The following is a 25,760-nucleotide window of genomic DNA, read 5'->3' as shown; positions in this document are numbered from 1 at the left end:
TCGTGGACATTTTAATGATAAAAAATAAGTTTTTTAAAGGTTTGTGACGTGTTAGTTCAGGTATATATGCGTTATTCACCCAAAGGAAACCGGCCAGGTAACCTACAAGGTTCCGGCTATAATCAAGCCATTGTTACCTGCATAACTGTATTATTAGCGCCATAAAAATTAACACAGATTTGTCAACAATATTTTTGTACTAAAGTCAGATACAAAATAAAAAAATAATTTATTTATTTAACAAGGTTATAAAATACATGTCAGTTAACTTGCAGGCTGTAAATATATTTGCTAAATACTGTGTTATAAAGAAGAGTAAATATTAGTTAAGTTTGCAGCCAGGAATGTTATTATCAAGAAAATTGTTTTCATTTAATTTTGTACAAGATAAGTTTGCCTCTTTCTGCACATGAATAAACAATAGTAAACTTCAAGATAGCAAATATTTACTTCAGCTTAGACGTATCAGCAAACAAACTGTAACCAGACATTAAACAATTCAGGAATTCAGTTATGTATAAAGTTAAAGCGTTGGCGTTGTGTTGTGTTTTGTTTAATTGTTCTGCACACGGTAAAAACGAGACGTCTGTTGTGTACCTGCTAGCACTTAAAAAACACTTAGAACTAGACCCTTTCTCTGTTTAACAAAGTCATGGTTAAAACCCAGACAAAATGCCCCACAATAGAAAACCAAACAAAAGTAAAGCGTTTCAAAAAAGAAGCCACATTTATATATTATTGCACCATTCTGTAGGGCTTTAAAGTTGTTTAATTTATAATAAATCATCGTAGGGGTTTATAATTCTGAGTTATTTAAATTACAAAAACCCAATGGCATTTATTTAGTTCTATAGAAAGGTCAACAAAATGCCAGTTACTATTTGAAGCGTTACGAAAATAAACAGGCAAAACCCACATAGTTTTACTAAGCTGTAATATAAGTTACCTAATTGGACAGCCGAAAACAAACTATTCGTCATAAAACAACGTTGTAAAATAACAACTGATTTTTGTTTTGTTTTTAGAGCAAGAGATTATTTATTTTTTTAAATATATACAATATGCAAAAAGTTATTGTAAAGTTCCTTATTTTGTGCACATTTGTTTTTACTGAGGTAAGCTAATAATAAAAAATTCTAGACTTTATTTTACTGTTTAAAAACGTTTTTACCTTTTCGTATACCTGATGGAATGAATGCGTTAGTGAAAATATGCGTCACTTATGACGAATAATTAAAAATAGACTGTTGGTGGGGTAGTCATGTTAACAATAGTAGACTAGAGTTTATAAAAGGGTTATGTCATTTTTTCCGACACAGGAAACTACCATATATTGCCTTTTAATATTTGTATTCGAAAAAAAAACTAACAGTGTTCTGTTTTTAGACTTTATCGCAATCTATTGTCAACAGTCGGGAATCTAATGGTAAGAGAAACGTACTTGCTTAAATTTTTTTTTTCACATTTACTTATCCTCGATGTGATAAGGTCGACTTTACGACCTAAACATAGAGTAACATTAAGTACCCCGACTTAGTCCATCAAACCCAGAACCTTATGTAAAGCCACAAGTGTTCTGTCTGACCACTTCACTTCGCTGCCGGTCAATTTTATTACATAAAGCATGCAACAAAACACACCTAAGTAAAATATACAAAAGCAACTGTTAAAGTAAAATTGTTTTTTTGCCAATCGTGACAAAACGTATATGTATAGACGAGTACGAGTACGTTGAAAGCGATTGTCTGCGGGACGAATTTTATTGTGCCGAGGAAGGCATGTGCATTGAACTTATAAGGCAATGTGATGGGGTGTCAGATTGCAACGACAACTCGGACGAAGTAAATTGCACCTCAGTTAATGGTATTTTAAACCATATTCTGTTTATAATTAACCCCCAAATAGGAAGTCACTTTGCATTGTGTACTTGTTTTATTAATAGGTACCGCATAAAGCTTTGTAATCAAAACCAATGCATTTTTACCAAGAATAGTTAAGTAACTGTAACCAACCTTTTGTAGCTACTCAATCCCCAGTTGAAACGACGACAGGTGACGACGATTACTACTACAGTGATTGTACTGGTGAGAATGATTTTGACTGTGGCGGCGCAATTTGTATAAACGTGTCGTTAGTATGTAATGGGGAACAAGATTGTCCTGGTGCAGTGGACGAAGAAAACTGTCCATGTAAGATAAAGTATTTAAAATTTGCTGGTATTTAAGGCAGATACGTGTATTAAAATTAAAGATGCCTTGACTAATTTAAAATAATTTTTTTCATTGTGTGTTGGTTTCGCTATAACTACTATTTTTACCAATATTGAATAAAACGCTACTATGGCACTTTAATAGAATCGAAAAGTTTTTAGTTGAAGCTAAGTCAATGGACTTTCATGTTCGCATTTAAACCATTGTATTAAATGGTATTAAAAAAATTGCCACAAGACCTTTTTTAAGTATTTATCCTTTATATTAGGAAAAACTATTTTACTACCCAAACATATGGCAACACTTGTTAACCCAACCCAGCTTTAAATTTTAGTGTTTTGATATATTATTGATCATTTTGTCCAATAATTTACCAGCCAATTGATTTTAATTTGACAAAAGTTTGTTTAAACTCTTTTTTAAGTGTGCTACCAAAAAGCATTTTGTTAAAACTTGCTTTAACCATTACACCCGCCTAGTTACTAGTATATTTAGCAGTTTGGGTTATAACTTTGTTTTGTTATTGTTAGCTACAACAGCTTCAGCAACTACAACTGAACCGAGTTATTACGGAGTTTGCGACGACGGCGATTTTGAGTGTTTGGACACTGGATTATGTATTCCTACGTTTTTACTATGTGATGGAACAGCAGATTGTAGTGACAGTTCAGACGAAGTGGACTGTGGTGGAACAGGTATTCTAAAACTTGCAAATGGCTTATCAAAGTAACCTACCTAATAACACATACCTACACCTGTTAAAATAAAGAGCAAATACTGGCATATTTCCTAAGTGTTCCAAATTGCTAGAAAGATTTTAAAACCCAGTATTTTACAAGGTGCTTAAAAAGAATGTCGTTGTTCCTTGTTTTTGTGCTTTTTTTTATGTTGTGTGCTCTTTTAGGCACTACATCGCCGGTTGGAACAACCATTGATACAGATTATGGAGGATGCATCGACGACGAATTTGAATGTGTGGGCGCTGGATTGTGCATACCGTTGTTTTTGGTATGCGATGGAACAGCCGACTGCAGTGACAGTTCAGACGAAGTAAATTGTGACGTCACAGGTAAATTAAAACACTCTTTGTAAATATTACCAGGTGCTTTAAAACATCTCTAGATTCAAAATGCATAGAATAAAACTCGTTAATACATACAACTGTCCACAACTTACTGATTTGCGTTTAAAAATCTTATCATTAGTATGTAACACTTGGTCACATTATTGCTCATAGTTATAGTCTAATATATCTATTTTAACTGGTAAGAAAATACGCTTTCGTGGTTATTATATTAAATTATTTACTTTAGAAAGTTCTACTCCTGCGCCTATGGTACACACAACAACACAACCGGCTGTAACATGCATTTATGAAGGTGTTATTTATCCTGCGGGTAGGTTTAAACTTTATATATTACAAAACTTCCAGAGATTATGCAACTATTTACATAACCTATAAAAATTTTGTCTTTTAGGTTCTGATATTCTTATAACTAACTGTACTGAAATTATGTGCTCACGAAATGGTCACGTGTTAACTTATGAAGATCCAGCTTGTGCTGGTACACATGTTACCCCTACTTTGCCATGTAAGTGTTAAATAGTTTTAAAATGTAAAAATATAGCATGTTTTGGTAAACTACCGCAAACTACCAAATTGCTGTTTGATTGAGTAGTTGGTATAGTTGTAGATATAAGGTTATCTTCACAACGGACCTTGTAATTTTTCATCAGAAATTAAACAATAATACGATTTGCAAACATTCTAATTGTAATTTGAAACTAATCAACGCATGCGCTTTTTAGATTTGCTCTTCGTTGCCTTGATAGTGGTGTGTTTTCTTCGATAGTTGGCTGCCAACCTAGTGCATGTTATCAAGCTAAGCCCATTCGTCGCAAAGATTTTTTGGAGCTGAAGTAAAAAATGCAATTTTCAACCTACAATGTTCTTGTTTTTCGCTTTATTTTTTAAATAATATAACAAATATTTAAATATTTTTAACTAATGTTAGCTTTTTTAGCATACTTTTTATTTTTCATTTGTTTTTTTATTGCTTAAACTATTTTATTAAGCCAAGTTGGGTGCAATTTTATCTTGTAGATCAAGAATAACTTTTTTTTAAATCACCTTTCAATTAACGCATGTTCATTATGTTGTGTAATTTGAGAACAGCATTAATCGTTGTCATTTTCTATTTCTATGCATAGAGTGGTTTTAGATACTTTTATTTAGCCTAAAAATGTATTTTATTTTAATTTTGCAATTAACCTATTTTTATGTCTTGCACTGCTTTATTATCATATATATGTGCACTAAATCACGACCAAAGCGCCTCTTTTTATTTTTTTATCGCGCTATTGTAAGAGTACTATTATTAAGTTCCGAAATTTGCCAAGTTACTTATTTTATTCGCCTTTTATTCTAATAAAAACTTCGTTAAAAATTTAAATTTAAGTTGTTATGTTTTGAATACTGTTTGCTTGTATTATTTAAATTTAGTTCATAAGTACAAATTTATTCAACTATGCCTAAAAAATCTAAAACATTAAAACTTTTTGATGTTTGTTTTATAGCTGGCACGACCCCCAGTTCCCCTACGACTTCTCAAAACTTAACAATTTGGATTGTAGACTTCAACCAATGGAGAATAACTTTGTTTAGTAACTGGATACCAACTGTAAAAAGATACATCAACATTGTTAAAGGTAAAAAATAAGTTAGACTTTCTAATTATTCAATACACAACTTGTTTAAAAGGAATTACCAAAAATAAAAATCAACAACATCATAAAACTTTAGATAATTACAAATTATGTTATTTTTTAAGCAAATGACGTCGAATATTCTTGTCCCCCATTTTCAAAGGTCACGTGCTTGCACAAACTGTGCGTGACATTTCCTGAAGGTTGTTTATACTGCTACTGCCCTGTAGTAGTTGGTGGTAGGTTCAAGGCTTTAATTAAAACTTCAAACTTTGGTTATTTAAAACTATAAACTTTGGTTATTTTCTCGTTAATAGTCCTAACTTATGCACGCATAATAAATTAATGTTTATAAATAAATGTTTTAGATAAGCTGCCTTTTTTGCATGAAGTGTGGAAGAGAGATGTATTGTTTTGGAAACAAGTCATTAGCCCTGTTTGGGAAGCTCTATTTCAATATTATAAACAAAGCACAAATGAATTATAACTTCAATTCAATAAAAATATATTAAGCAAAGATATTAAAATATATAGAAAATTCATCTTTTTAATTGTTAAATATGTTGCAACTAACAAATACTTCACGTTTTTATAGGTGTGCCTTTTGCAATTCAATAAAGAACTATTAGTTTCATTTGGTAATACCTAATGGTTGAAAACTTTTTACTTAATTTTATTTAAAGAACATATTTTAAATATAAAACCAAGTCAAAATATTGGCAACAAGTATGAGGCTTTAATAAGGTATTTATTTTAAAGTATTATGTAATGGTATTGACATAATAACGTTAAGTTATTGTTACAAGCGAAGCTTGTTAGCTTTAGCAATCATAAGTACACATAACAAAAATGAAAAGCAATTACAGTCACCTATTATTAACTTTCACATTTAAAAATTCTTTTTTTTTTTATGTTTTTGATAAAATATTGAAATTTTAAAATCAAAAAAAAATTTTATAATTTAATTGCTGTTTATTTCAATTCTGTGGAACGGTTTGACATTAAAACAAATTGTCAACATTGATTTTAACGTTTTTCATATCCTTTTTCCTTTCATATGGTACTGTTGTGACAGTTGTTACTTCTACACCCATTAATTTATCCCGAATCTTTTTTCTACTTTTGGTTTTAAAGCAATTTGTTATCAAGAAAACACAAGTTCTTATCAGACGCAGGAAAATAAAAGCAGTTAGAATTGCAATGATACTTTCCTAAAACTAACAAGCAACTTCGAAGCAAAAATCAAGTCAAGCTATATTAATAGTTTAAACAAAATTTAAAATAACTTCGATACATTAAAAAGTTTTTTACTTCTATATTTTTGCACGTAAAACAAAACTTTACTAGTATAATTAATTCTTTTTATTTTGAACTTTGCGTGACCTTTGTGTTTTAAATTCTATTAATAGTTACAAATAAAACAGTTGTACAAAATCCACTTACTTTAAGATCGAGATACTAGTAAACACCGCAAATGGCGGTTTGTGGTTCTGCACGAACTTTGTATTTTGTAACAGTAATTTTCATAACCACCAAAATTTGTGCAGGTTTAAGTAAACTTTGTTTTTATTGTAAAGGTATGTAGAGTCAGAGTTTACAATAATTTAGATGAGGTAAAACTAGCTGTTTGTGGCTAATGTTTATTGTCTTTAGATAAACTTCGTTAGCACAGCCTATACACGAAAAAATTGCATCAGCAAAAGTAGACCAACTAGTTAACCTTTAACTAGTTAAATCGCCAACAAAATTCCGTCGATTAAATATGATAAATCATGTTGTTGATTCAATATCTGCAGGCAAAACGATTCGACGATACCGTAATCGAAATTTAACAAAGCAAGTCTAATTTTTAATGTTATGCTTAGCTAATATTAGATCACCGATTCGTGGAATTGCAAGGTAGGTCGTTGTTAAAGCCTTTAGATTTTTGTATGTATTAAATAGAACACAAAGAATGTAGGTTACCATACAGGCTTAACAAATTTTCATGCGTTTTTAAAAAAAAAAAATAACTCAACCCTAAATTTTAATCATATTTTTTAAATATTGGTTTGCGAATGTTATTTTTTCCTGAAAACATTTCGAGAAAATGTGTAGGATTTCCGGGCTGAAATCGAGCAGCAACTGTTTAACAACTGATTTAAAGGAAATAAGACTTAACTGTTTTCAAAAAATAGTTTATTATGCATTCTTATATAATAGTAAAAATACAAGTTTAAATAATATTTTTTTTAGGTTTAAAGATGTAAAGAAAAAATAGTTTTTAGCAACGAGGGGTTTACATTGACTCTTAAAGCCTTTCAGTAAAAAAACAAAAAATAAAGTTAAGAATATTTATTTTTTAATTAATCGTTTAAATATACTAGCTACAGCTCAAGTGTTTATTACGTAAAAAATGCTTTTTAAAGACTTTTTTAAAGCAGTTTGTCTATTAGTTTAAACGTAAGGTCCCTTAAGAAACTTAAACAGTCTGTTTCAAAAATTAAATATGGCAGAATCTATATTTAAGAATGTTTATTTAAAATCAATTAATACGTTAAAAATTACATTTCTAGTATATCTCGCAATATAAATTGCAAATAAAAACAATAATGGGAATTAATTTAAACCTTACGTTATATAACACTAATGGGCCTGATATCGCGTCGAGAGATAATGATTAACTTTCCGACAGAAACTTGTACATTAGCAACTTTAACCGAATAGTTTTTTATAATAAATATTTATCAAAAAGTCAATAAAAATGCATGTAGAACATAATTACCCTCCGTAAAAATTTACTGATTAATTAAAAACAAGTTAAGCAATTTTTGGATGTATATTATTAACGTGAACTGACTATGTTTTGTTTGGTATTTTAAATTAAATATTTAGTAAGAGAAAATTGTGAAATGGAAACAACTGTGCAACAAGATATGACAACAGTCCCATATTACGATGATACAACCCTGGATACATGGGATTATGTAGTGATCGGAATTTATTTTGCATTTGTTCTAGCTGTAGGAATATGGGTATTTGATATTAATATTTATTTTAATGTAAGTGCCTTAAAAACCTTAACGCTAACCTTGGTTCTAATGTAACGGTCTGTTTGTATGATAATATCTCTTTTGCAAAATATTTTATTATATCAAAACCAATGCTTTAGGCTATGTGTAAAACGGACAGGAGCAATGTGCAAGGCTTCTTTTTAGCGGGAAGAGACATCACGTGGTTTCCGGTGGGCGCTTCTCTGTTTAGTAGCAACATTGGAAGTGCTGCTTTTGTTGGGCTTGCTGGGACTGGTGCTGCTGCTGGAATCGCTGTTGGTGCGTTTGAATGGAATGTGAGTAGACTTATAAAGCATTATAATTAAACTTAGTAATGTTATAATCTCTGATGCATAATTCTTTTACAAATGCATTATTGTGTACATGTTTACGCTTTTAGCCCGTTTTGTTTATATATCATTTTTTCTGTATTTTAGGCAATGCTTGTTCTTTTTTTTCTCGGTTGGGTGTTTGTACCGGTTTACATAGCTTCTGGGGTAGTGACAATGCCAGAGTATTTGCAAAAACGATTCGGTGGCGAAAGAATCCAAATGTACATATCCGTACTGTCCTTATTGCTGTACATCCTTACCAAAGTGTCGGTAAGTGAATTAATGATTGAAAATCTCAAAATTAATAACAAATTTCCCAAGAAATAACTAATATCCTGGTAAAATAACTAATAAATTATCCATTTAACAGTAAAAAAAATTCCTTGTAACATACTTTTGGCTTTTAATCAAAGATACAATTTCACAAATTCACAACCATTTATAACTCAATTCTTTAGGGTGACCTTTTTTCGGGCGCAATCTTTATTCAAGAAGCTTTGGGTTGGAATTTGTATTCGTCGATGATTGTCCTTCTTTTTATAACGGCATTGTACACAGTAACAGGGGGCTTAGCTGCAGTTATTTACACCGACACTGCTCAAACCTTTATTGTAATCGGGGGAGCAACAGTAATGATGGTTTTATGTGAGTTTACCACACAACCTCCCTTCATAAAAAATAACTAAGACAAATATTCAAACAAGTGTATTTTTACAGCATTTCAAAAAGTGGGTGGTTACAGTAGTTTGGAGGAACAATATTTTGAAGCAATACCGACTGTACGCCCCCCAAACACGACCTGTGGGCTACCACGGGCGGATAGTTTCCACGTGTTTCGAGATCCGGTAACAGGAGATCTTCCCTGGCCTGGTTTAATTTTTGGACTAACAATCATAGCAACGTGGAATTGGTGTGCTGACCAGGTTAATAACCTTTAAAATGCATAAAAGGCAGGGTGTTATATCGGTAAAATAGACCCTTAGCTTGTGTGTTTAACATATTTTCACTTAACAAAGACATTTTTCTTTGCAAAGGTGATTACACAACGGACATTAGCTGCCAAAAACTTGTCACATGCAAAGGGAGGTTGTGTTGTAGCTGGCCTAATGAAGATATTGCCAGTTTATATGATGGTTATGATTGGCATGATCAGTAGGGTTGAATTTCCAGGTGAATATCAATACTGTTGGGTTAAAAGATCAACTAGAATAGCATTTTATCTTCCCTTAAAAATCCCAGAAAAAGCTTATAGGTTATTTTTGTTTCGTACTATAGATACTGTTGCATGTGCTGTTGGATCGGAATGTATGAAGTATTGCGGTTCATCAAGAAGCTGTTCCAATGTGGCTTATCCCAAGCTTGTTTTAAAAATAATGCCAACTGGGCTTAAAGGTACGAAAATTATTAATTTGCACCTATTTTAAATTTTACCTAGGATTTCGCAATTTCGGTTTTAGGTCTCCTTCTTGCCGCAGTAATTGCAGCACTTATGTCTTCTTTGACGTCGGTATTTAACAGTGCTTCAACATTGTTTACTTGTGATTTATGGCAAAAGTTTCGTAGAGGTGCAAGTGAATGGGAACTTATGATTGTTAGAAGGTACATCACTATTTGTTTGGTATTTGCACATATGCTTTCATAAATCAGTGATAATTTGTAACATAATATATTTTTGTATTTTTTTAGAGTTTTTATATTGTTTATGGTTGGAGTAAGTATTGCTTGGGTACCGATAATACAATCATCCGGTACAGGACAACTATTTGACTACATTCAGTCCATTACTAGTTACTTGGCACCACCAATCATGGTTATTTTCACGATGGCAATATTTTGGCCGAGGTTAAATGAACCAGTAAGAAATAACTTATGAGTGGCTATTTAAGAAAGTCACTTTCAACTGAAATCAAAATGACATAATTTGGTGTTAAAAATTTTAAGGTGCTTTTTGGGCTTTAATGGCAGGGTTAGTGGCCGGTTCTATTCGCATGATCATGGACTTTGCCTACGGTGCTCCGCTATGTGGTGAAGCAGAATTTAGACCAGCTGTTTTATATAAAGTTAGTAATTGATTTTAAAATGAAAACATTTAAGAAAAACACATTTAAGAAAAACACATTTAAGAAAAACATCTCTAATAAAAAGTCATTTTTATTTTGTTTCAGGTTCATTACCTTTACTTTGCAATTATACTTGCTGGTATAACGTGTATAGTTGCAGTATTTGTGTCTTTACTAACACCAGCCATACCACAGAAACATGTAAGTAAATATGATTAAAAAAGCCTTAACCATACTTTATTCAAATTTCAATATTTTTAGCTGTACCGACTAACCTGGTTTTCACGTTTTCGAACTGCTGAAAGAGAAGAAATAGTAACTGAAAAAGAAGAAGCGCTAAACGTATGCCTCATAAACTTTTATATTTGAGTTAAAAAAATGTTTAGATTCTCAAATGCTTGTTAGTTAAATGGTGTTGTTAATTACAGAGCGAAAAAAGTGACAAAATTAACAAAGATGAGGTAGAACTATATGATAGAGATGAAGGTAAAATAAACAAAACCTTTTCAATGTATTGTTTATGGTTCCGCTATAAATGCTGCCTAGTTAAAACATAAAGGTTTTAATTTTTTTATGTTTATTAACCTTATTTTATGTGCAAGATACACGCACTGATCAACGATCATATTGGAAAAGGGGGTTAGATTTTTTCTGTGGATTCGATTCTTCTTTAAAAAAACAAACAAAAATTCAATCAACACCGATAAATATAAGCATTAAAGAAGAAAAATGGCCTGCTATTATTGTAAACATTGCTGGTGTTTTGATGCTATGTGTCATGGTGTTTTTATTTGCCTATTATGCGTAATTGATGGGCAATAGGTTTTAAATTTTAAAAAAATAGCGCCGTATATTCTACTACAACGATGTTTGTATACTTTATATTTATTTATCCTCGAAATAAAAAGAATGACTTTACGATCATAAACATGGAGTAACTTTCTTAAAGCATAATAACGTCGACAAAAATTAGTAACTGTGAATCTTGCTAAATAAGCTCAATAGATGACTAGAAATTGGTAAATCAATAAGTCTACAATTTAAAATACATAATTTTAACTAAAACTAATAATTTGTTTGTTAACTGGATAGGGTATTATAACAACCAACATTTTAACAAAGCACTATGGGTATGTTGTTAGCTCGATATATTTAAAGTTAAAAAAATATCAACAGGCTAACAATCTTGCAATATCGTAATTAAATTAAAGTTTAAACTGATCACCCATAAATACAACTTGCAAGCGTATGCTCGACTAACTAACCGCGCATATTGGTGAAAAGGCTAATGGACTTTTAAAGAAAATACACTATACAATTAGGTTGCCGTAAGCGTAATAGTGATATTGTTGCAGAATTATAATCAGCTTTTAATAACGTTGTAGGCTAACCTAATTTAAATAGAATTTCACACATTATGTATATATATATATATATATCTATTACAAAAAGTAAACTAAGGAAGTAATTAAGTCAAAAACTAGCAAGTCAAATTCATTATTTAACTTAAGAATAGAAGTACGTTAACAGCTAAATTATAGGAAAGTATGAGACTTCCATCAACGACGCACGCAAACATAAATAAGATAAGAGACCACAACGTTAATAATATACGTTTTGTCTAATTGAATTAAAAACACAGAACTTAAAAAATGTTTCAACTTTTTAATGTTTAATCTTTTTTTACATAATGGTCTTTTACAACGTCATTAAACCACAGGAAATAGTTTTAATTTACAAGAAATCAGGAACAGCGCATTCTACAAGAGTGTAATGACAAATCATTTTAAAGGAGTTTGCATTACCAACAACATTTTAATTTGGACATTATATAACACAACAGTAACAGAATTGCGTTAAAAACTTGGTATACGGAAACGATTAGTTTAGATCAGTGGTTCTTAACCAGGGTGGCAAAGCACTAAACCCAAATTTAAAAATTTAGCGCAAAAAAGTTGATAAACAGATCTTAGCACAACAGTTTACGTAGTCATTAAAATAAGTATAACTTCGTAGAAAGAGGTAACTTACAGTAATCACATTACTGTAGTTAATTAGATAAATCGACAAAAAATACCTTTTGTACGTATTAAAAAATTGAGAGGAGGGAGGCTTGAAGGGTATTATTAATACTTAAGGGAGGCGTAGTTAGAAAAAGGTTAAGAACCACTGGTTTAGATTGATTAATTTTCGGCAAAAGAGCAACTGTCAAACACTTAATCAAAAGGAAATAAGTTTCTTTATATCCACGATTTTTCTACAAAACTTAATTATTTATATTTTCCTGAAACAGTTGATTGATGTGTTTTTAATGCAAAAGTTAAGGAAAAAAATGTCAGTAAAACTTTGACAAAAGTGTAGCACAAAATATACATATCAGTATACTTAAGCTTAGCACAAAATGTATATTAGCAGTATACTACAGTATTGAAATAAGATATATCTCGTATAAAACCCAGTCGACCATGCGTTTTAAAGCCAACTATCGAAAATAGTAAACACATTTTTAAAAAACAGAAAATAGTAAACACATTTTTAAAAACAGACATATTTAAAACGAAAAGCTATATAGTTAATCTTAATAAGTCAAAAACAGTTTAATTATGTAACAAAAAATACGAGAAAAATAGCTAAGTTTTACGTGCTTTTTTGAACAATATGTTCTACTATAAATATCTCAATATGCATTTAAAACGAAAAGCTATATAGTTAATCTTAATAAGTCAAAAACAGTTTAATTATGTAACAAAAAATACGAGAAAAATAGCTAAGTTTTACATGCTTTTTTAAACAATATGTTCTACTATAAATATCAGATGTGATAATATACCGGTAATCGCAGTCAGTTTTATTTTGCATTGTTTGTCGTATTAAGCCCGGCATTACCTTTACCCAATGCTCGTCATAAAAATGGTGCAGTTTGTTTAAATTACATAACAAAAATGTCCCAGGAATTGTCTTAACAGGTGTTTATTTAGGTGGAACTTGTCTTAACGGAAATTAATTATTTAATAAATACGTTAAAATGTACATTTAAAAATATTATCCAAAATATAGCCTACTAAACCAGTAATAAAAACAAATATTAAAAATTGACTTTTTGCTTACAACATTAACTGTTAGCGTATAGGCCTAAAAACGCCATTGAGAGATAATAATTAACTTCTAACAAAAATCTGTGCATTGGTAAACCTAGCCATGAACAGTTTTTTGGCAAATATGCATCACAAAGTCAATAAGTTTGCAAGAACAACATATTAAAGCTTCATACAGATTAATTACACACCAGATACCGGTTATGTAATCTTAAAAGGTTTTAATTACTCTCAGTAACAATGCGACCAAGTTTTTTTTAAATGAGCAATTTTCAACTGGCGGAAAGTAAAACTTCAGTTGCGTTTAGTTTGTTACTAGATTTAAATTTCGGTTTATTTTTAGCCAGCAGACCCTAAACTCAGTTTATTATTGAACCCACTATACAAAAATCTACCTTCACATTTTTAATTTGGTGCTGAATAATATACCGGTGTCGAACTGTCTTTGCGTTGATTTTATTGTATATAAAACATTTGTTACCTTAAAATTTCAGTATGTCTTGCATGGTATTTTAACTTAAATAATAAGGGGGGAATTCGAAGAATTTTAAAATGGAAACCACTACACATCAAGATATGACTACAACACCATATTACGATGATACAACCCTGGATACTTGGGATTATGTAGTTATCGGAATTTATTTTGCATTTGTTCTAGCTGTAGGAATATGGGTATGTATTATTGAAAGTGTAATATTTCTTTTTAATTTATATGACAGAAAATTCAAGAACAACATAAGTACTAAAATACAAAAATCTACGCTGCAGGCTATGTGTAAAACGGACAGGAGCAACGTACAAGGCTTCTTTTTGGCAGGAAGAGACATCACGTGGTTTCCGGTGGGCGCTTCTCTGTTTAGTAGCAACATCGGAAGTGCTGCGTTTATAGGTCTTGCAGGAACTGGTGCTGCTGCTGGAATCGCAGTTGGTGCGTTTGAATGGAATGTAAGTACATAATTTAAAGATTTAAATTCGACTTTGGGTCGGGTATAAACATTACAAAATGTCCTATTGCGTGTTGTGCCTATAATTAAATTTTGATATAAATACACATAAAACTATTATTTTTACTTTTAAACTTTTTAGGCAATGCTTTGTCTTTTTTTTCTTGGTTGGGTGTTTGTACCGATTTACATAGCTTCAGGGGTAGTAACAATGCCAGAGTATTTGCAAAAACGATTCGGTGGCGAAAGAATTCAAATGTACATATCCGTACTGTCTTTGTTGTTGTACATCCTTACCAAAGTGTCTGTAAGTAAATTAATAAATGAATTGTTTAAATTTATTTGTTGTTTGGAATTACATCTTACAAAATTTCAACGATTTTTAAACTTGCTTTCACAGGGTGATCTATATTCAGGAGCAATCTTTATTCAAGAAGCTTTGGGTTGGAATTTGTATTCGTCAATAATCGTACTTCTGTTAATAACAGGAATATACACGGTGACAGGTGGCTTAGCTGCAGTTATTTACACCGACACAGCTCAAACCTTTATTGTAATCGGTGGAGCCGCAGTAATGATGGTCTTATGTAAGTTAAGTGTAACACCGTTTTGTTAAAACAAAAAATAACTATTAGCACACAAAATTAAAAGATACAATAAAAATTGTATGATTGCAGCATTTCAAAAAGTAGGTGGTTACAGTAGTCTAAAAGAACAGTATTTTGAAGCAATACCAGCTGTTCGGCCTCCCAACACTACATGTGGGCTACCACGGGCGGATAGTTTTCACGTGCTTCGAGATCCGATAACAGGAGATCTCCCTTGGCCGGGTTTAATATTTGGTCTAACAATAATAGGAACATGGCATTGGTGTACCGACCAGGTTTAAATTTTTCTGAAAAATATTTATATAAACAAAGTGTAATAAACATAAAAAAAACCATACATTTTAGAATGTGTGTCTTCTATATTTTTTTTTGCAAAGGTGATTACACAACGGACATTAGCTGCCAAGAACTTGTCACATGCAAAAGGAGGTTGCGTTGTAGCTGGCCTAATGAAGATATTGCCAGTTTACATGATGGTCATGATTGGCATGATCAGTAGGGTTGAATTTCCAGGTAAATTAGAAAAGTAAATATAAAAAAATGAAAGGCACTATATTTGTAAATTTAACTTTTTTTGAAAACCGCAAAATACACATGAACTAAAATTTTTATTAAGTTGTATTTTTAAAGACTGTAACTTTGTTGTGATATTACAAGATTCGGTTGCGTGTGCTGTTGAATCCGAATGTATAAAGTATTGCGGATCATCAAGAGGCTGTTCCAACGTCGCCTATCCCAAGCTTGTATTAAAAATTATGCCTACTGGGCTAAAAGGTATAATGTCGAATGGGCTTTAGTATCTATTTTTAAATGTTAAAAACTGGTAAAATTTTTGTTCAGGCCTTCTTCTTGCTGCTGTTATTGCAGCACTTACGTCGTCACTGACATCTGTATTTAACAGTGCTTCAACATTGTTTACTTGTGATTTATGGCAAAAATTTCGTAAAAATGCAAGTGAATGGGAGCTTATGATTGTTGGAAGGTGCAGAAATAGATGTCTGTCATTTAAACTTTACATTTTTTTTATTAAGGTTAAGAGATATAACATAAAATGTTAATAACAAGTCGCGATGTTTTGGTATCTTCAGGATTTTTATATTGTTCATGGTGGGAGTTAGTATTGCCTGGGTTCCAATAATACAATCATCGGGTTCAGGACAACTATTTGACTACATTCAGTCCATTGTTAGTTACTTGGCACCACCCATTATGGTTATTTTTACGATGGCAGTATTTTGGCCAAGGTTGAATGAGCCAGTAAGAAAATATTTTTGAAGAGTTTTTAGATCGTTAAAATGCAAAGCCGTTTAATATTACAATAATTTTAGGGAGCTTTTTGGGCTTTAATGGTAGGGTTAGTGGTCGGTACTATTCGAATAACTATGGACTTTGCATACGGTGCTCCGCTTTGTGGCGAAGCAGAATTTAGACCGGCAGTTCTATATAAAGTAAGTAAACTTTTGCGAGATGACTTAAAATAAAAATTGTTATAAAAAAGTCATATTAAAATATTATATGTTTCAGGTTCATTACCTTAATTTCGCAATTATCCTTGCTGGTATAACGTGTATAGTTGCTGTTTTTGTGTCTTTACTAACACCAACCATACCACAAAAACATGTAAGTAAATATGATTAAAAAAGCTTGGATCATAATTTACCAAAATTCTATTTTTTTTAGCTATACCGATTAACCTGGTTTTCGCGATTTCGAACTGCTGAAAGAGAAGAGATAGTAACTGAAAAAAAGACTTTAACGGTCAGCTTTTAAAGCAATTCAAGTTCTTATGTACTAACAGTAGATATAACAAAACAATGCTTCTAATTAAACAATGCTTCTAATCACAGGTCAAAACAAATAACAAAACCAACCAAGATGAGGTAGAATTATATGAAAGAGATAAAGGTATGCAAATTGAACAAACTTTTTATATAGTTTGATTTGCGTGGTAAAAAACATAAAAGTTTTGATGTTTTACTATGTCTATTAGAAACAGTTTTCGTGCAAAATGAGCACATCGATCAACGGTCATATTGTAAAAAGGGATTGGACATTTTCTGCGGTTTTGGTTCTTCTTCAAAAAAGCAAACCAAAGCTAATCCACAGCCGATCAGTACGAACATCAAAGAAGAAAAATGGCCTGCTATTATCGTAAACATTGCAGGTGTTTTAATGTTATCCGTTATGGTGTTTTTATTTGCATATTATGCATAATCAGGCAATTGATTTTTATCTTCATAAATCTTGCAATATAATTAAATAGTTTAATGAAAACCTCCACATATATATGCAGAAATAAACAAAATTTAGACTAAATTTTGGTATATTTATCTGAATATGCCGGATCAAGCATTTTATATGACAGCTACTGCTACCAAAACCCTTATCTGTTTTATATTAGGCAAATGAAAAACACTGAGTATATGTTTAGGCACAAATGAAGCATATAAATAAAATTAAACTAACAATCAAATATTCTTCACACTTAAGAATCTGATATGTCTATTACATTAGAAGTTTCACCCAAAAACAAAGTTTGAAAAACCTCATTTAGAAATTGTGAGTTGAATTTGCAAGGCAGGGCAAGATCCGGCATGATGTTGCATTCCAGAAATACAGGCTGAATGTACTTCAAACCTATAAATAAAAAAGATTATAAAAATTATGATCAACAATATATTAAAACTAATCATAGCTTTATAAAAATTTAATGATTCAGATTTAGCAAAACATATTAACAATCTGATTTGTAAATAATCAAATGTATTACTAATTAATTGCAAATATTTGACTAAATTGAGGTCTAAATACTTATTTTTGTTTATACTAAGCTAAATCAAGCAGTGTGCGTTAATTTTTGGTAACGTTTTGCAACTATTCATATATAAAGCAATTTTATTAGATGTAGTGTAGTGTACGTTGTTATAACGCCTGCGGTTCTAGAATTAATTGGAAAGCCGGTCAAACGGCTGGTAAACTGCGCGTATCGATAATGGCAATCAAACACTAAACAATATGTCAACTTTCGACTTATAAAACTTTGTGAATCATTTATACATAACACGATAGCTTTGAGCTCTGGTACAAAAGCAAGTCTATAAGACAGCTGTATTTTTTAACAAAGGGCAAGCGGAATTAAACCTTGATTTACCTTTAAAACGCGTAGGATTATATGCAAATAAGTCTTGTAGGATTTTACCTACAATGTAGGATTTTACCTACACTTAGTCGGGACAATATTTAAAATTTAACTTAGCATAGGCTTTTAAAATTTCACAACAATACGCGGAAACAGGTTCTCTGCAGTGCAATAAGGAAGTAGTTACATTTTCGCCAGATTTGTATTAAGTAAGGGTATAGTGAGTAAAAAAGGTGGGAATTAATATACAAAACAATAGGGTAGGAAAACTATATCATTTAAAAAAAAACTATAGTAAACACTTAAATAGGTGCGACTAAAATACACTTAAGCCTACTTAATAGAACAAGGCAATTAATATAACTTTGAATAAAAATATGACACACAATAAAAACAAGCAGAATATATATATTTTTGTCTCAATAAATTTGTTCTGCGAGTAAGTACAGATTTGTTACGCGTCAACGTTTACTGGTACAAAAGAGTTAACCAAGACTGCTTATTAACGCATCAGCAGCCGCCTATTACAAGTAATTCAGGTGTAACACAGATATAATATTAAATTGCGTGAGTGTACAAAAGGTTGTAAAATCAAAACAATGAAAATGCAACTGGTATTCTAAGTTGAAGTTAAAGAATTTTTACACTGTTTACAGGACTCTGTTAAGGAAAAATACTCATTTTTTTGCTAGCTTAACAAACTTTATGTTGTTTCAACTTAAATAGTAAGGTGAGAAATAGCCCTGCGAAATTCTATTCACATCAACATGCCTATGGTTTTAAGTAACGTGTGTTACGTTTATAACATTGCCAACAATAGTTTTTTAACCGAAAACAAGGTGATCGGGTAATGTCAGGCTTTACCAAAGTAATAGTTAAGATTTGTTACTACTTTGTATACATGAAATGTCAAGTTTTACTAACAGCACGAATACTGCAGTACCAACTATAATAGTCGACTCAAAGACATTAAGGCAATAGGGTAGGAATAACATACACATTAAATAGTGTAAGGCAATAAGGCTTAATTGCGTATTTAATCTGGTTGAGACTTACAGGAAATATCCATTAACGTCATATGTATTTAACAATGTTGAGTGATAGGCAAAGAAAAATAAAACCACAATCTCGTGTTGTTTTGAATAATAAAAAAATTTGTATGGCCATATACACATAGCAAAAACGACTATTTTAGTGCGTTGAAATCAGGTCTTCAAGTATTAAAGGTAGAGTAATGGCAATAAGTTAATATATGTAAAATTGTATTAGGTTAAGTTCTACAAACGATTTATATACAATACAAGTTTTACCATTTTGCAGCGTTAAAGTAAACACTTTTTATTTTTACAGGTTTAAAATTTTTTATAAACCCCCAAATTAGACTAAAACTGGATTCAATATAACTAAACAAATGCCAGAACAAGAATCGTGCAACTTTTTCAGGCTCTTAGAGAGCGTTTTATTTGGGGGAGGAATAATTATTTTGCTTCTGTGGTGGAGTAAAAATCGCGACACTACCAACAACGGAAATAAGACTGAAAATGAAAAACAATCTCAAATCCTAGCAAACGGCGATTTGGAGGGGAATAGTGACGTCACACAGTTAAATAACAATTGTCTCGCAGATGACGCTGTGAAAACAGTAAAACCCGAAAGCGTTGATGCGTGTACGCAAACACCTGAAAACGACGTAGTCTGGGCCGCGGTAATGGTGGATGACGACTTAGTTAGCCTACGTCACAGAAGTGAACTTAAGTTAAACTTTGAAAGCGGGGAAGTAACTAGGCGCGAGTTAATATTTCGAAATAAATCTACCCACGTTTTGACAAAGGTATAACCTTACAAACATAACATTATTTTATAAAAAAAACATTCTTTATGTAAAATATTTTTTTACTCAATTTTGCACAGTAATACTACACAGGATTATACACCTATTGCTTTTTTTACTTTACTTTTAATTGTTTTTTTATTTGACTATTAAATCTGGCACTAGTTAAAAAATATTACGTTTAAGTGTGTGGAATAAATTTAATAAACTTTTGTTTGCAAAATATTCTTGAGTAAAACTAATAAAGTTGTTTTTCTGTGTAATCTTTGTTACTAACCCTTTTTGTTTTGTTTTCACTGTCTTATGATTTACTTTCATTGTGCATAGTTTTATATGTATGGCAAAATATAGCAATAAGTAAATCAATTTAAAAGTAGATATATATTATTTATAAACTAATTTGGGGTTTAACAGTATGTTAGTAAGAAATCTAACATAACTCAAATATAAAACAAAAAAAATACTTAAATTGTAACCCTAAAATACAATAAAATACAAAACAATATCTTAAAGAAGGTAAATACTAAACTTTTAGTTTATTCTGAAATAAATAAAGTGCATACCTGTTAAGTTGTCAGTTTTCCAAGCCAACAAGATATCAGCAGTGTATAAAGCTCGTGATTTCGAATATTGTCCAACACCAAATGGTGCAGGCCGTGATGTTGCAGCAAGAAAAGGTTTTGTAATACATTTATTTATTTGTTTCTAAAAAAATTATACTTTAGTTGTTATAACACAACGGTAGAAAAATGCATCACCAGATATGAGAAAAAGGGGAAATCTATACTGGTTTATACCATTGTAAAATGCAAATGCGTTCTTGTTTTCACTTTGGTTAAGCCAAAGAAAAAATCAGAGACAAATCAATATTTAAAAGAAAGTTTGTTACATTTTACATACTTGTATGTCTTCCCATCTATGATTAGGATATTGTTCTTCAAATAATTGAATAAATTCGATAGAGTTCATCTTAATTCCATGAGCTTGTGAGGTGGTACAATGTTGCCCATGATCATCAAATTTATCAAGGTTAAATGCTCTAATTTATTTAAAACATTAGAGTGAAACTAATTAAAAATTTGAAAATTGAAACTAATTTTTTTGAAAATAACCATAACAAGTTGTCCGGAATGACATGGTGGTCAAGAGACTAGTGACATGACATACTAGTTTTGCACCTCCCGACTTACTTATTGCATTCATTAATAAGTTGTTAATAAATATATATACTTACTTTTGTTAATCCTAAAAACTTAATAAGGGAAATTCAAATACTATTTTCAACTTTGACTAAATTAAAATTCATACAACAAACAATGCAACTTATTCCCTCAAAAAATGTTTATCACATTTTTCGACCTAAAATTAAAGGCCAAAAACAAGTAAAAAATGCATTTTTTTACAAAAGATCTGCTTTTTCCATACTTACTTGGTACAAAAACATGCATAAAAAGTATTTGCTGTGAAAAGTTTAAGTTGTTGTACTGATGTCAAAAGAACATGGAATTTCAAGTCAAATTTCACAGCACCATCTACATCAGGTAGTTTAAGCAAAACAGGAGATTCTTCATATTTACAAACAACCTAATATATTATCTTTTATTTTTAACATGTGAGGTAAAGATAAAATGATAAAAATAAAGCATGAGAAATTTATACAGCTTTTTTATGCTGCCAAAAAAATTGGGATTAATTTGTCTGTAGGTTTTTTTGTATATTTATCGTTGACATTGAAGTGTAAACTTTACCAGCTAAACCTAAGTTAACAGTTGCCAAACAAACCCAGAAGTTAGTAGTGTTTTTAGTGCCTTACTCAAGTGCGCTACAAAATAAAAACAGTGGGGATAAAATACAAATCCCAATAGTCTTATAAATTCACAGATTTACCTTTGGTATGTTCGTTTCTCTCAACCGTATTATTTCATCTAAGTTATCAGTGACTTGAACTAGCATACTGTTCTTCATATTCAATGGCTTGACAATCCAAACATTTTTACCACAATCTTGATGTGACATGTAATATGAAACAAATTGAGGTAATTCTTCTTGCAAGTCAAATGATATTGGGGCCCATGATGGAACTATAAATATCATTTAAAAAAGAATTGTTAAATTGAAAAATACTTTTATAAACAGTAGCTATCTACATATCTAATTTAATGTATATATAATAAGCAACTTTTAAAATCTGGTCTATATTTAGTTTTTCACACCATTAACAAAAAAAGAGAATTTAACAGAGCACTGTTAATAATATTTCCATATATAAACTTTTAAAATCCTAAAGGTAAAAGTTTTATTTACTTTGTCCATTATCAGAAGACCTTCTGCACCAATCCATGAAAAAATCTTTGCAGACCAAAAGCTGTTCACATGGAAACTGGTTTATAAAAGTGTGAGGCCTTTCTTCGCTAAATTGCCTGTAAACAATCACTTTTACATTTAAAAAACGCATAAGAGAGAATAAAATTATTGACTATGGAAACTGTAAAGTTATCTTTTTCCCTAATGTTATATGCTGATGATCTAACAAAAGCAAAAAAAATAGTTTCAGTTTTTAAAAAATAGTTTAAGTTTTTGAAAAATAGTTTAAAATATTTTATGGCAAATAAAAATAGGTTAACCAAGCAAACTCTTCTGTTTTGACATTTAAATTCAGTTGCAATTGCATACTCACATCCAGTTTATATAATTTCCTATTCACAAGGACTGTATAGGAAATAACCTATTCACATGCCTACGCGAAATATAGTATACACAAATCTTAAATAGTTAGTCTAGACTTCAATATTATTTAATATTTTTAATGTAAACTTATAGTTTGTTAGCAAATTGAACTTTAAATAATATTATTTTTTTTGAAATATTTACATATATATTTTATACAAAAATTAAACTTAGAAATTTGTGTTATACATTACCTCATGTTTATTAATTTTTCTTCTTTAAAAATCACATCAGCTTCCTTTTCATCCTCAACCAACTTAAAATTAGGATCGCTCAAAAATGTTTTTTCTTTTACATTTATATAAGTTCTTAGTTTATTATTGTCTGAATTGCTTGAATGTGCATCTTCTGTGTCTGGCAAAGATTCCTTGGAATACTCAAAATGATCCTTTAAGTTAAAATAATAAGAAAATTAAATAGCAAACAGGTAAAACCTTCAGTAGGCATAAAACAAAGTTACCAACCTTATATTTTTTTAAATCGTATGGTTTAGTTTGGCTAGAAACCCCAGGTAGATCACTGGGTAACCAAGGCAATAGTTTACATTTTCGTAGCAATGGATTATTCTCAAAGTTGGCATAATCTCTGGTCAGTTCCTCTAAAATAAGGTAAAATAATATTTATAACAACTAACAAACACCTCTAAAAAAAGTTTGTTTTTTAAAAAGATTTCTTGTATTTGTGAACCCACAACAAAGAGACTGGCAGTGTGGTTTAGTGGTCAGAACACTTGGCTTTACTACACGAGAGTTTAGGTTTAATCTCCACTGCTGTCATGCTGTAGCGTCTTTGAGTAAAGTGCTATAAGAGATATTACTTCCTGCTAAGTCAACACTTAATTAGCAACTAATAATTTTTGGGCAATTATAATCAGTAATATCCCAAACTGTCAATAGCAACTCAAGACTGGGTTAACTGATGTTTCTCTATGTTAAGGTTGTAAGTTAACCTTCCACATAAAGAATAAATCAATAAAAAAAGAAAATTTACAACTACTCAGACAGAAAATTCTACCTCCATAACTTAAATCTTTTAGGGGTACAAGAAGTGAAAAACTTGTTTGAAGAGGTTGATAAAAGAACGGTACAATAAGAGTTGTGGGATTGTCAGAATGTTGAATATGTGATCCAAACTCATCCAACAAATACCAAACTGGTTCTTGAAGGTTAGAATTCTAGATACAATGTTAGGTTTTATATAGACTAGGATAGTACACACATATTATTCTAGCTGTAACTGCTTAATCAATCTTATGCTTTTAAATAACATTAAAAGGATTTTGATAGTGCCATCCTTGCTTTTTTGGCTTTAATAATCTTATAGAATAAGTTTTAAAGAACATATTTAGACTTTAATGCATTATAACATAAAATATCAAAATTAATTATAGTAAGTTCACCATTTGTGCAATGGAATAGGTTTGATTATATTTCCACATATCCTTTATAATGTTATTTACAATATCATCATCTGGACCAAAGACTTCTCCATGAACAGAATATCCCATTAACTCAGCTAAGCGAGGTAGGAGACCTGAAAACAAGTAATTATATATTGTATTTTAAAATAAACAATTAAACATAGGTTTACACTAAATTTTTGTTTAGTTAAATTAAGTGTATAAAAAAAGATAACTGTGTAAAGTTACATAAGTTAAAAAATAAGACCGGCAGCGTGGTGTAGTGGTAAGAACACTTGCTACACCACACATGACGTCGTGGGTTCAATCCCCACTGATCCCATGCTGTAGCGCCCTTGAGTAAGGCGCTATAAACGGTATGAACTCCTGCTGAGCCAGCACTTAATCAGCAGCATAATTATCGGGCAATTATAATCTATAATATCCCAAACTGCCACAGGCAACTCGAGACTGGGTCGGAGTAACTTAAGTTACTCTATGTTTAAGTCGCGCATTTGACTTTTCCACATCGAGGATAAAGATATATACAGAAAAAAAAAGGACAATGTAATGTTTCTAATTAACTTTGTCACTCAACCTGGTATTTCACACAATTGCTTTCTTGCCTCATTTGCTCGATATGTCCATGCATGATCAATTAGAAATATCGAAGAGGAATCAGAAACTTTAATACCATCTTCATTGGATACAACTGCTTTCAGTTTCCGTTTTCTATCTTCAGCGTTAGTCAAAAAAAAGTAATCACCCGCATCAAATATCTTAAAATTAAAAAAAAATTGAGACAAAATAGATAGATGCATTAAGTGTTAAGTAAAACATTCTTTTGCTTTGATACAGAAAAGAAGTAAAAAAGTAGACCAAGAAAAATAGAATGTAATAAGTGTTTGTAGTGTTGTTTTTTTGCAACTATTAAAACGATAATAAAAAATTTTCCGACATTTGTATAAATTGCATTTCGTTTAACGTAACATCATTATTTACCAAAAACCAAATTGCAAAACTGTCAAGGCAAAAACTTACTTCGTGTTCAAGCTTACGGTGAAGATCCTTTAACAAATGTGAAGCTATCCCATTTTGTTGTAAAATATATTTATAACAATCACTAAACTCTTCAAAAGTAAAACCTGTTCGCTCTTCTGACATCTTTTAATCTGGAAGAGCTACAATAATTTTTCTAGCGCAATTTTTAGGGGAAATCCCAACATAACACGCGTTTGTTTTTTCACGTGTTTCCAAATATTGCGTTGGTGCAAGATGACGTCAATTTTAGAAAAATAAATGAATTTTAATTTACATTAAAAACAAATCAATTTAGTTTTGACAATGATAAGTTTACTAACCACTCAAATACTAAGTTTTAATTGCGATTAATGTACAAAGTGAAAACGCGTGACTTTTGCACAAGGTACATTTTTCTACAATGCTTTTACAAGTTTACCTTGGTTAAAGAGGCCTTTTCTGTTACATATCACAAGGGAATTTTGTAACAAACTTCTGATAGACTGCCAATTTAAATAGGTAGTTTTAATGTGTTATAAGAAATAAGATTACGAAAACAGTAAATTTAAAAAGTCATCTATCTACTTAGGAAATCTTTGTACAATACGTAAGTAAATAATTAACTTAACAACAAAGGTTATAAAACGTTATTGC

General features: G+C 30.8%; 4 protein-coding genes across 7 annotated transcripts; 3 read left to right on the top strand and 1 right to left on the bottom strand.

Annotated features, from left to right (window-relative positions):
* Positions 1-520: 520 nt before the first annotated feature.
* On the top strand, positions 521-5,550 carry LOC145754456 (modular serine protease-like). Of its 3 annotated transcripts, XM_082570583.1 has the most exons (11): positions 523-1,115; positions 1,387-1,426; positions 1,717-1,863; positions 2,022-2,189; positions 2,741-2,905; positions 3,115-3,279; positions 3,524-3,607; positions 3,689-3,802; positions 4,788-4,919; positions 5,042-5,155; positions 5,285-5,550. In XM_082570583.1, exons 1-11 carry the CDS (start codon positions 1,062-1,064, stop codon positions 5,401-5,403), a joined length of 1,302 nt encoding a protein of 433 aa, XP_082426709.1. In that variant the 5' UTR covers positions 523-1,061; the 3' UTR covers positions 5,404-5,550. The 3 variants fall into 3 exon arrangements, with proteins under 3 accessions (XP_082426710.1, XP_082426709.1, XP_082426711.1); XM_082570584.1 differs by lacking the exon at positions 1,717-1,863 and having other exon boundaries at positions 521-1,115; XM_082570585.1 differs by lacking the exons at positions 4,788-4,919; positions 5,042-5,155; positions 5,285-5,550 and adding an exon at positions 4,020-4,739.
* A 2,517-nt stretch (positions 5,551-8,067) lies between these two features.
* Positions 8,068-11,148, top strand: LOC145752990 (sodium/glucose cotransporter 4-like). The gene is made up of 13 exons (XM_082569402.1): positions 8,068-8,244; positions 8,386-8,550; positions 8,739-8,925; positions 8,998-9,203; positions 9,315-9,450; positions 9,556-9,672; positions 9,738-9,879; positions 9,967-10,134; positions 10,220-10,340; positions 10,446-10,541; positions 10,602-10,682; positions 10,769-10,826; positions 10,943-11,148. Exons 1-13 carry the CDS (start codon positions 8,071-8,073, stop codon positions 11,146-11,148), a joined length of 1,857 nt encoding a protein of 618 aa, XP_082425528.1. The 5' UTR covers positions 8,068-8,070.
* A 2,831-nt stretch (positions 11,149-13,979) lies between these two features.
* LOC145754414 (sodium/glucose cotransporter 4-like) lies at positions 13,980-17,263 on the top strand. Its single transcript, XM_082570580.1, has 14 exons — positions 13,980-14,110; positions 14,207-14,383; positions 14,525-14,689; positions 14,783-14,969; positions 15,060-15,265; positions 15,368-15,503; positions 15,648-15,764; positions 15,831-15,972; positions 16,079-16,247; positions 16,319-16,438; positions 16,515-16,610; positions 16,671-16,748; positions 16,838-16,895; positions 16,981-17,263. Exons 1-14 carry the CDS (start codon positions 13,988-13,990, stop codon positions 17,202-17,204), a joined length of 1,998 nt encoding a protein of 665 aa, XP_082426706.1. The 5' UTR covers positions 13,980-13,987; the 3' UTR covers positions 17,205-17,263.
* On the bottom strand, positions 17,016-25,286 carry LOC145754430 (tubulin--tyrosine ligase-like protein 12). 2 transcript variants are annotated; one of them, XM_082570582.1, is made up of 13 exons: positions 25,128-25,286; positions 24,685-24,865; positions 24,087-24,220; positions 23,702-23,861; positions 23,152-23,285; positions 22,882-23,075; positions 22,265-22,380; positions 21,848-22,041; positions 21,390-21,544; positions 20,861-20,999; positions 20,524-20,665; positions 17,457-17,627; positions 17,016-17,133 (listed from the first exon to the last, which is right to left on the bottom strand). In XM_082570582.1, the coding sequence occupies exons 1-12, from the start codon at positions 25,248-25,250 to the stop codon at positions 17,476-17,478; spliced, it is 1,824 nt and encodes a 607-aa protein (XP_082426708.1). In that variant the 5' UTR covers positions 25,251-25,286; the 3' UTR covers positions 17,016-17,133; positions 17,457-17,475. The 2 variants fall into 2 exon arrangements, with proteins under 2 accessions (XP_082426708.1, XP_082426707.1); XM_082570581.1 differs by having other exon boundaries at positions 17,030-17,627.
* Positions 25,287-25,760: the final 474 nt, after the last annotated feature.

This window comes from Corella eumyota, chromosome 1 (assembly GCF_963082875.1).
Source record: "Corella eumyota chromosome 1, kaCorEumy4.1, whole genome shotgun sequence".
NCBI classification, from domain to species: domain Eukaryota; kingdom Metazoa; phylum Chordata; class Ascidiacea; order Phlebobranchia; family Corellidae; genus Corella; species Corella eumyota.
This window is presented reverse-complemented; position numbering and strand designations above follow the sequence as displayed.

Excerpts from the sequence above, each read along its gene's own strand:
- LOC145754456 (XM_082570583.1), top strand. The coding sequence starts at position 1,062 with ATGCAAAAAGTTATTGTAAAGTTCCTTATTTTGTGCACATTTGTTTTT. Across the intron at positions 1,427-1,716 it reads CAACAGTCGGGAATCTAATG|ACGAGTACGAGTACGTTGAA; the intron begins GTAAGAGAAACG and ends GTATATGTATAG. Across the intron at positions 2,906-3,114 it reads AGTGGACTGTGGTGGAACAG|GCACTACATCGCCGGTTGGA; the intron begins GTATTCTAAAAC and ends GTGCTCTTTTAG.
- LOC145752990 (XM_082569402.1), top strand. The coding sequence starts at position 8,071 with ATGTGTAAAACGGACAGGAGCAATGTGCAAGGCTTCTTTTTAGCGGGA. Across the intron at positions 8,551-8,738 it reads ACATCCTTACCAAAGTGTCG|GGTGACCTTTTTTCGGGCGC; the intron begins GTAAGTGAATTA and ends TCAATTCTTTAG. Across the intron at positions 10,683-10,768 it reads AAAAAGAAGAAGCGCTAAAC|AGCGAAAAAAGTGACAAAAT; the intron begins GTATGCCTCATA and ends TGTTAATTACAG.
- LOC145754414 (XM_082570580.1), top strand. The coding sequence starts at position 13,988 with ATGGAAACCACTACACATCAAGATATGACTACAACACCATATTACGAT. Across the intron at positions 15,504-15,647 it reads CAGTAGGGTTGAATTTCCAG|ATTCGGTTGCGTGTGCTGTT; the intron begins GTAAATTAGAAA and ends TGATATTACAAG. Across the intron at positions 16,248-16,318 it reads GGCCAAGGTTGAATGAGCCA|GGAGCTTTTTGGGCTTTAAT; the intron begins GTAAGAAAATAT and ends CAATAATTTTAG.
- LOC145754430 (XM_082570582.1), bottom strand. The coding sequence starts at position 25,250 with ATGTCAGAAGAGCGAACAGGTTTTACTTTTGAAGAGTTTAGTGATTGT. Across the intron at positions 22,381-22,881 it reads GAAAAATTAATAAACATGAG|GCAATTTAGCGAAGAAAGGC; the intron begins GTAATGTATAAC and ends GATTGTTTACAG. Across the intron at positions 17,628-20,523 it reads GAAAACTGACAACTTAACAG|GTTTGAAGTACATTCAGCCT; the intron begins GTATGCACTTTA and ends TTTTATTTATAG.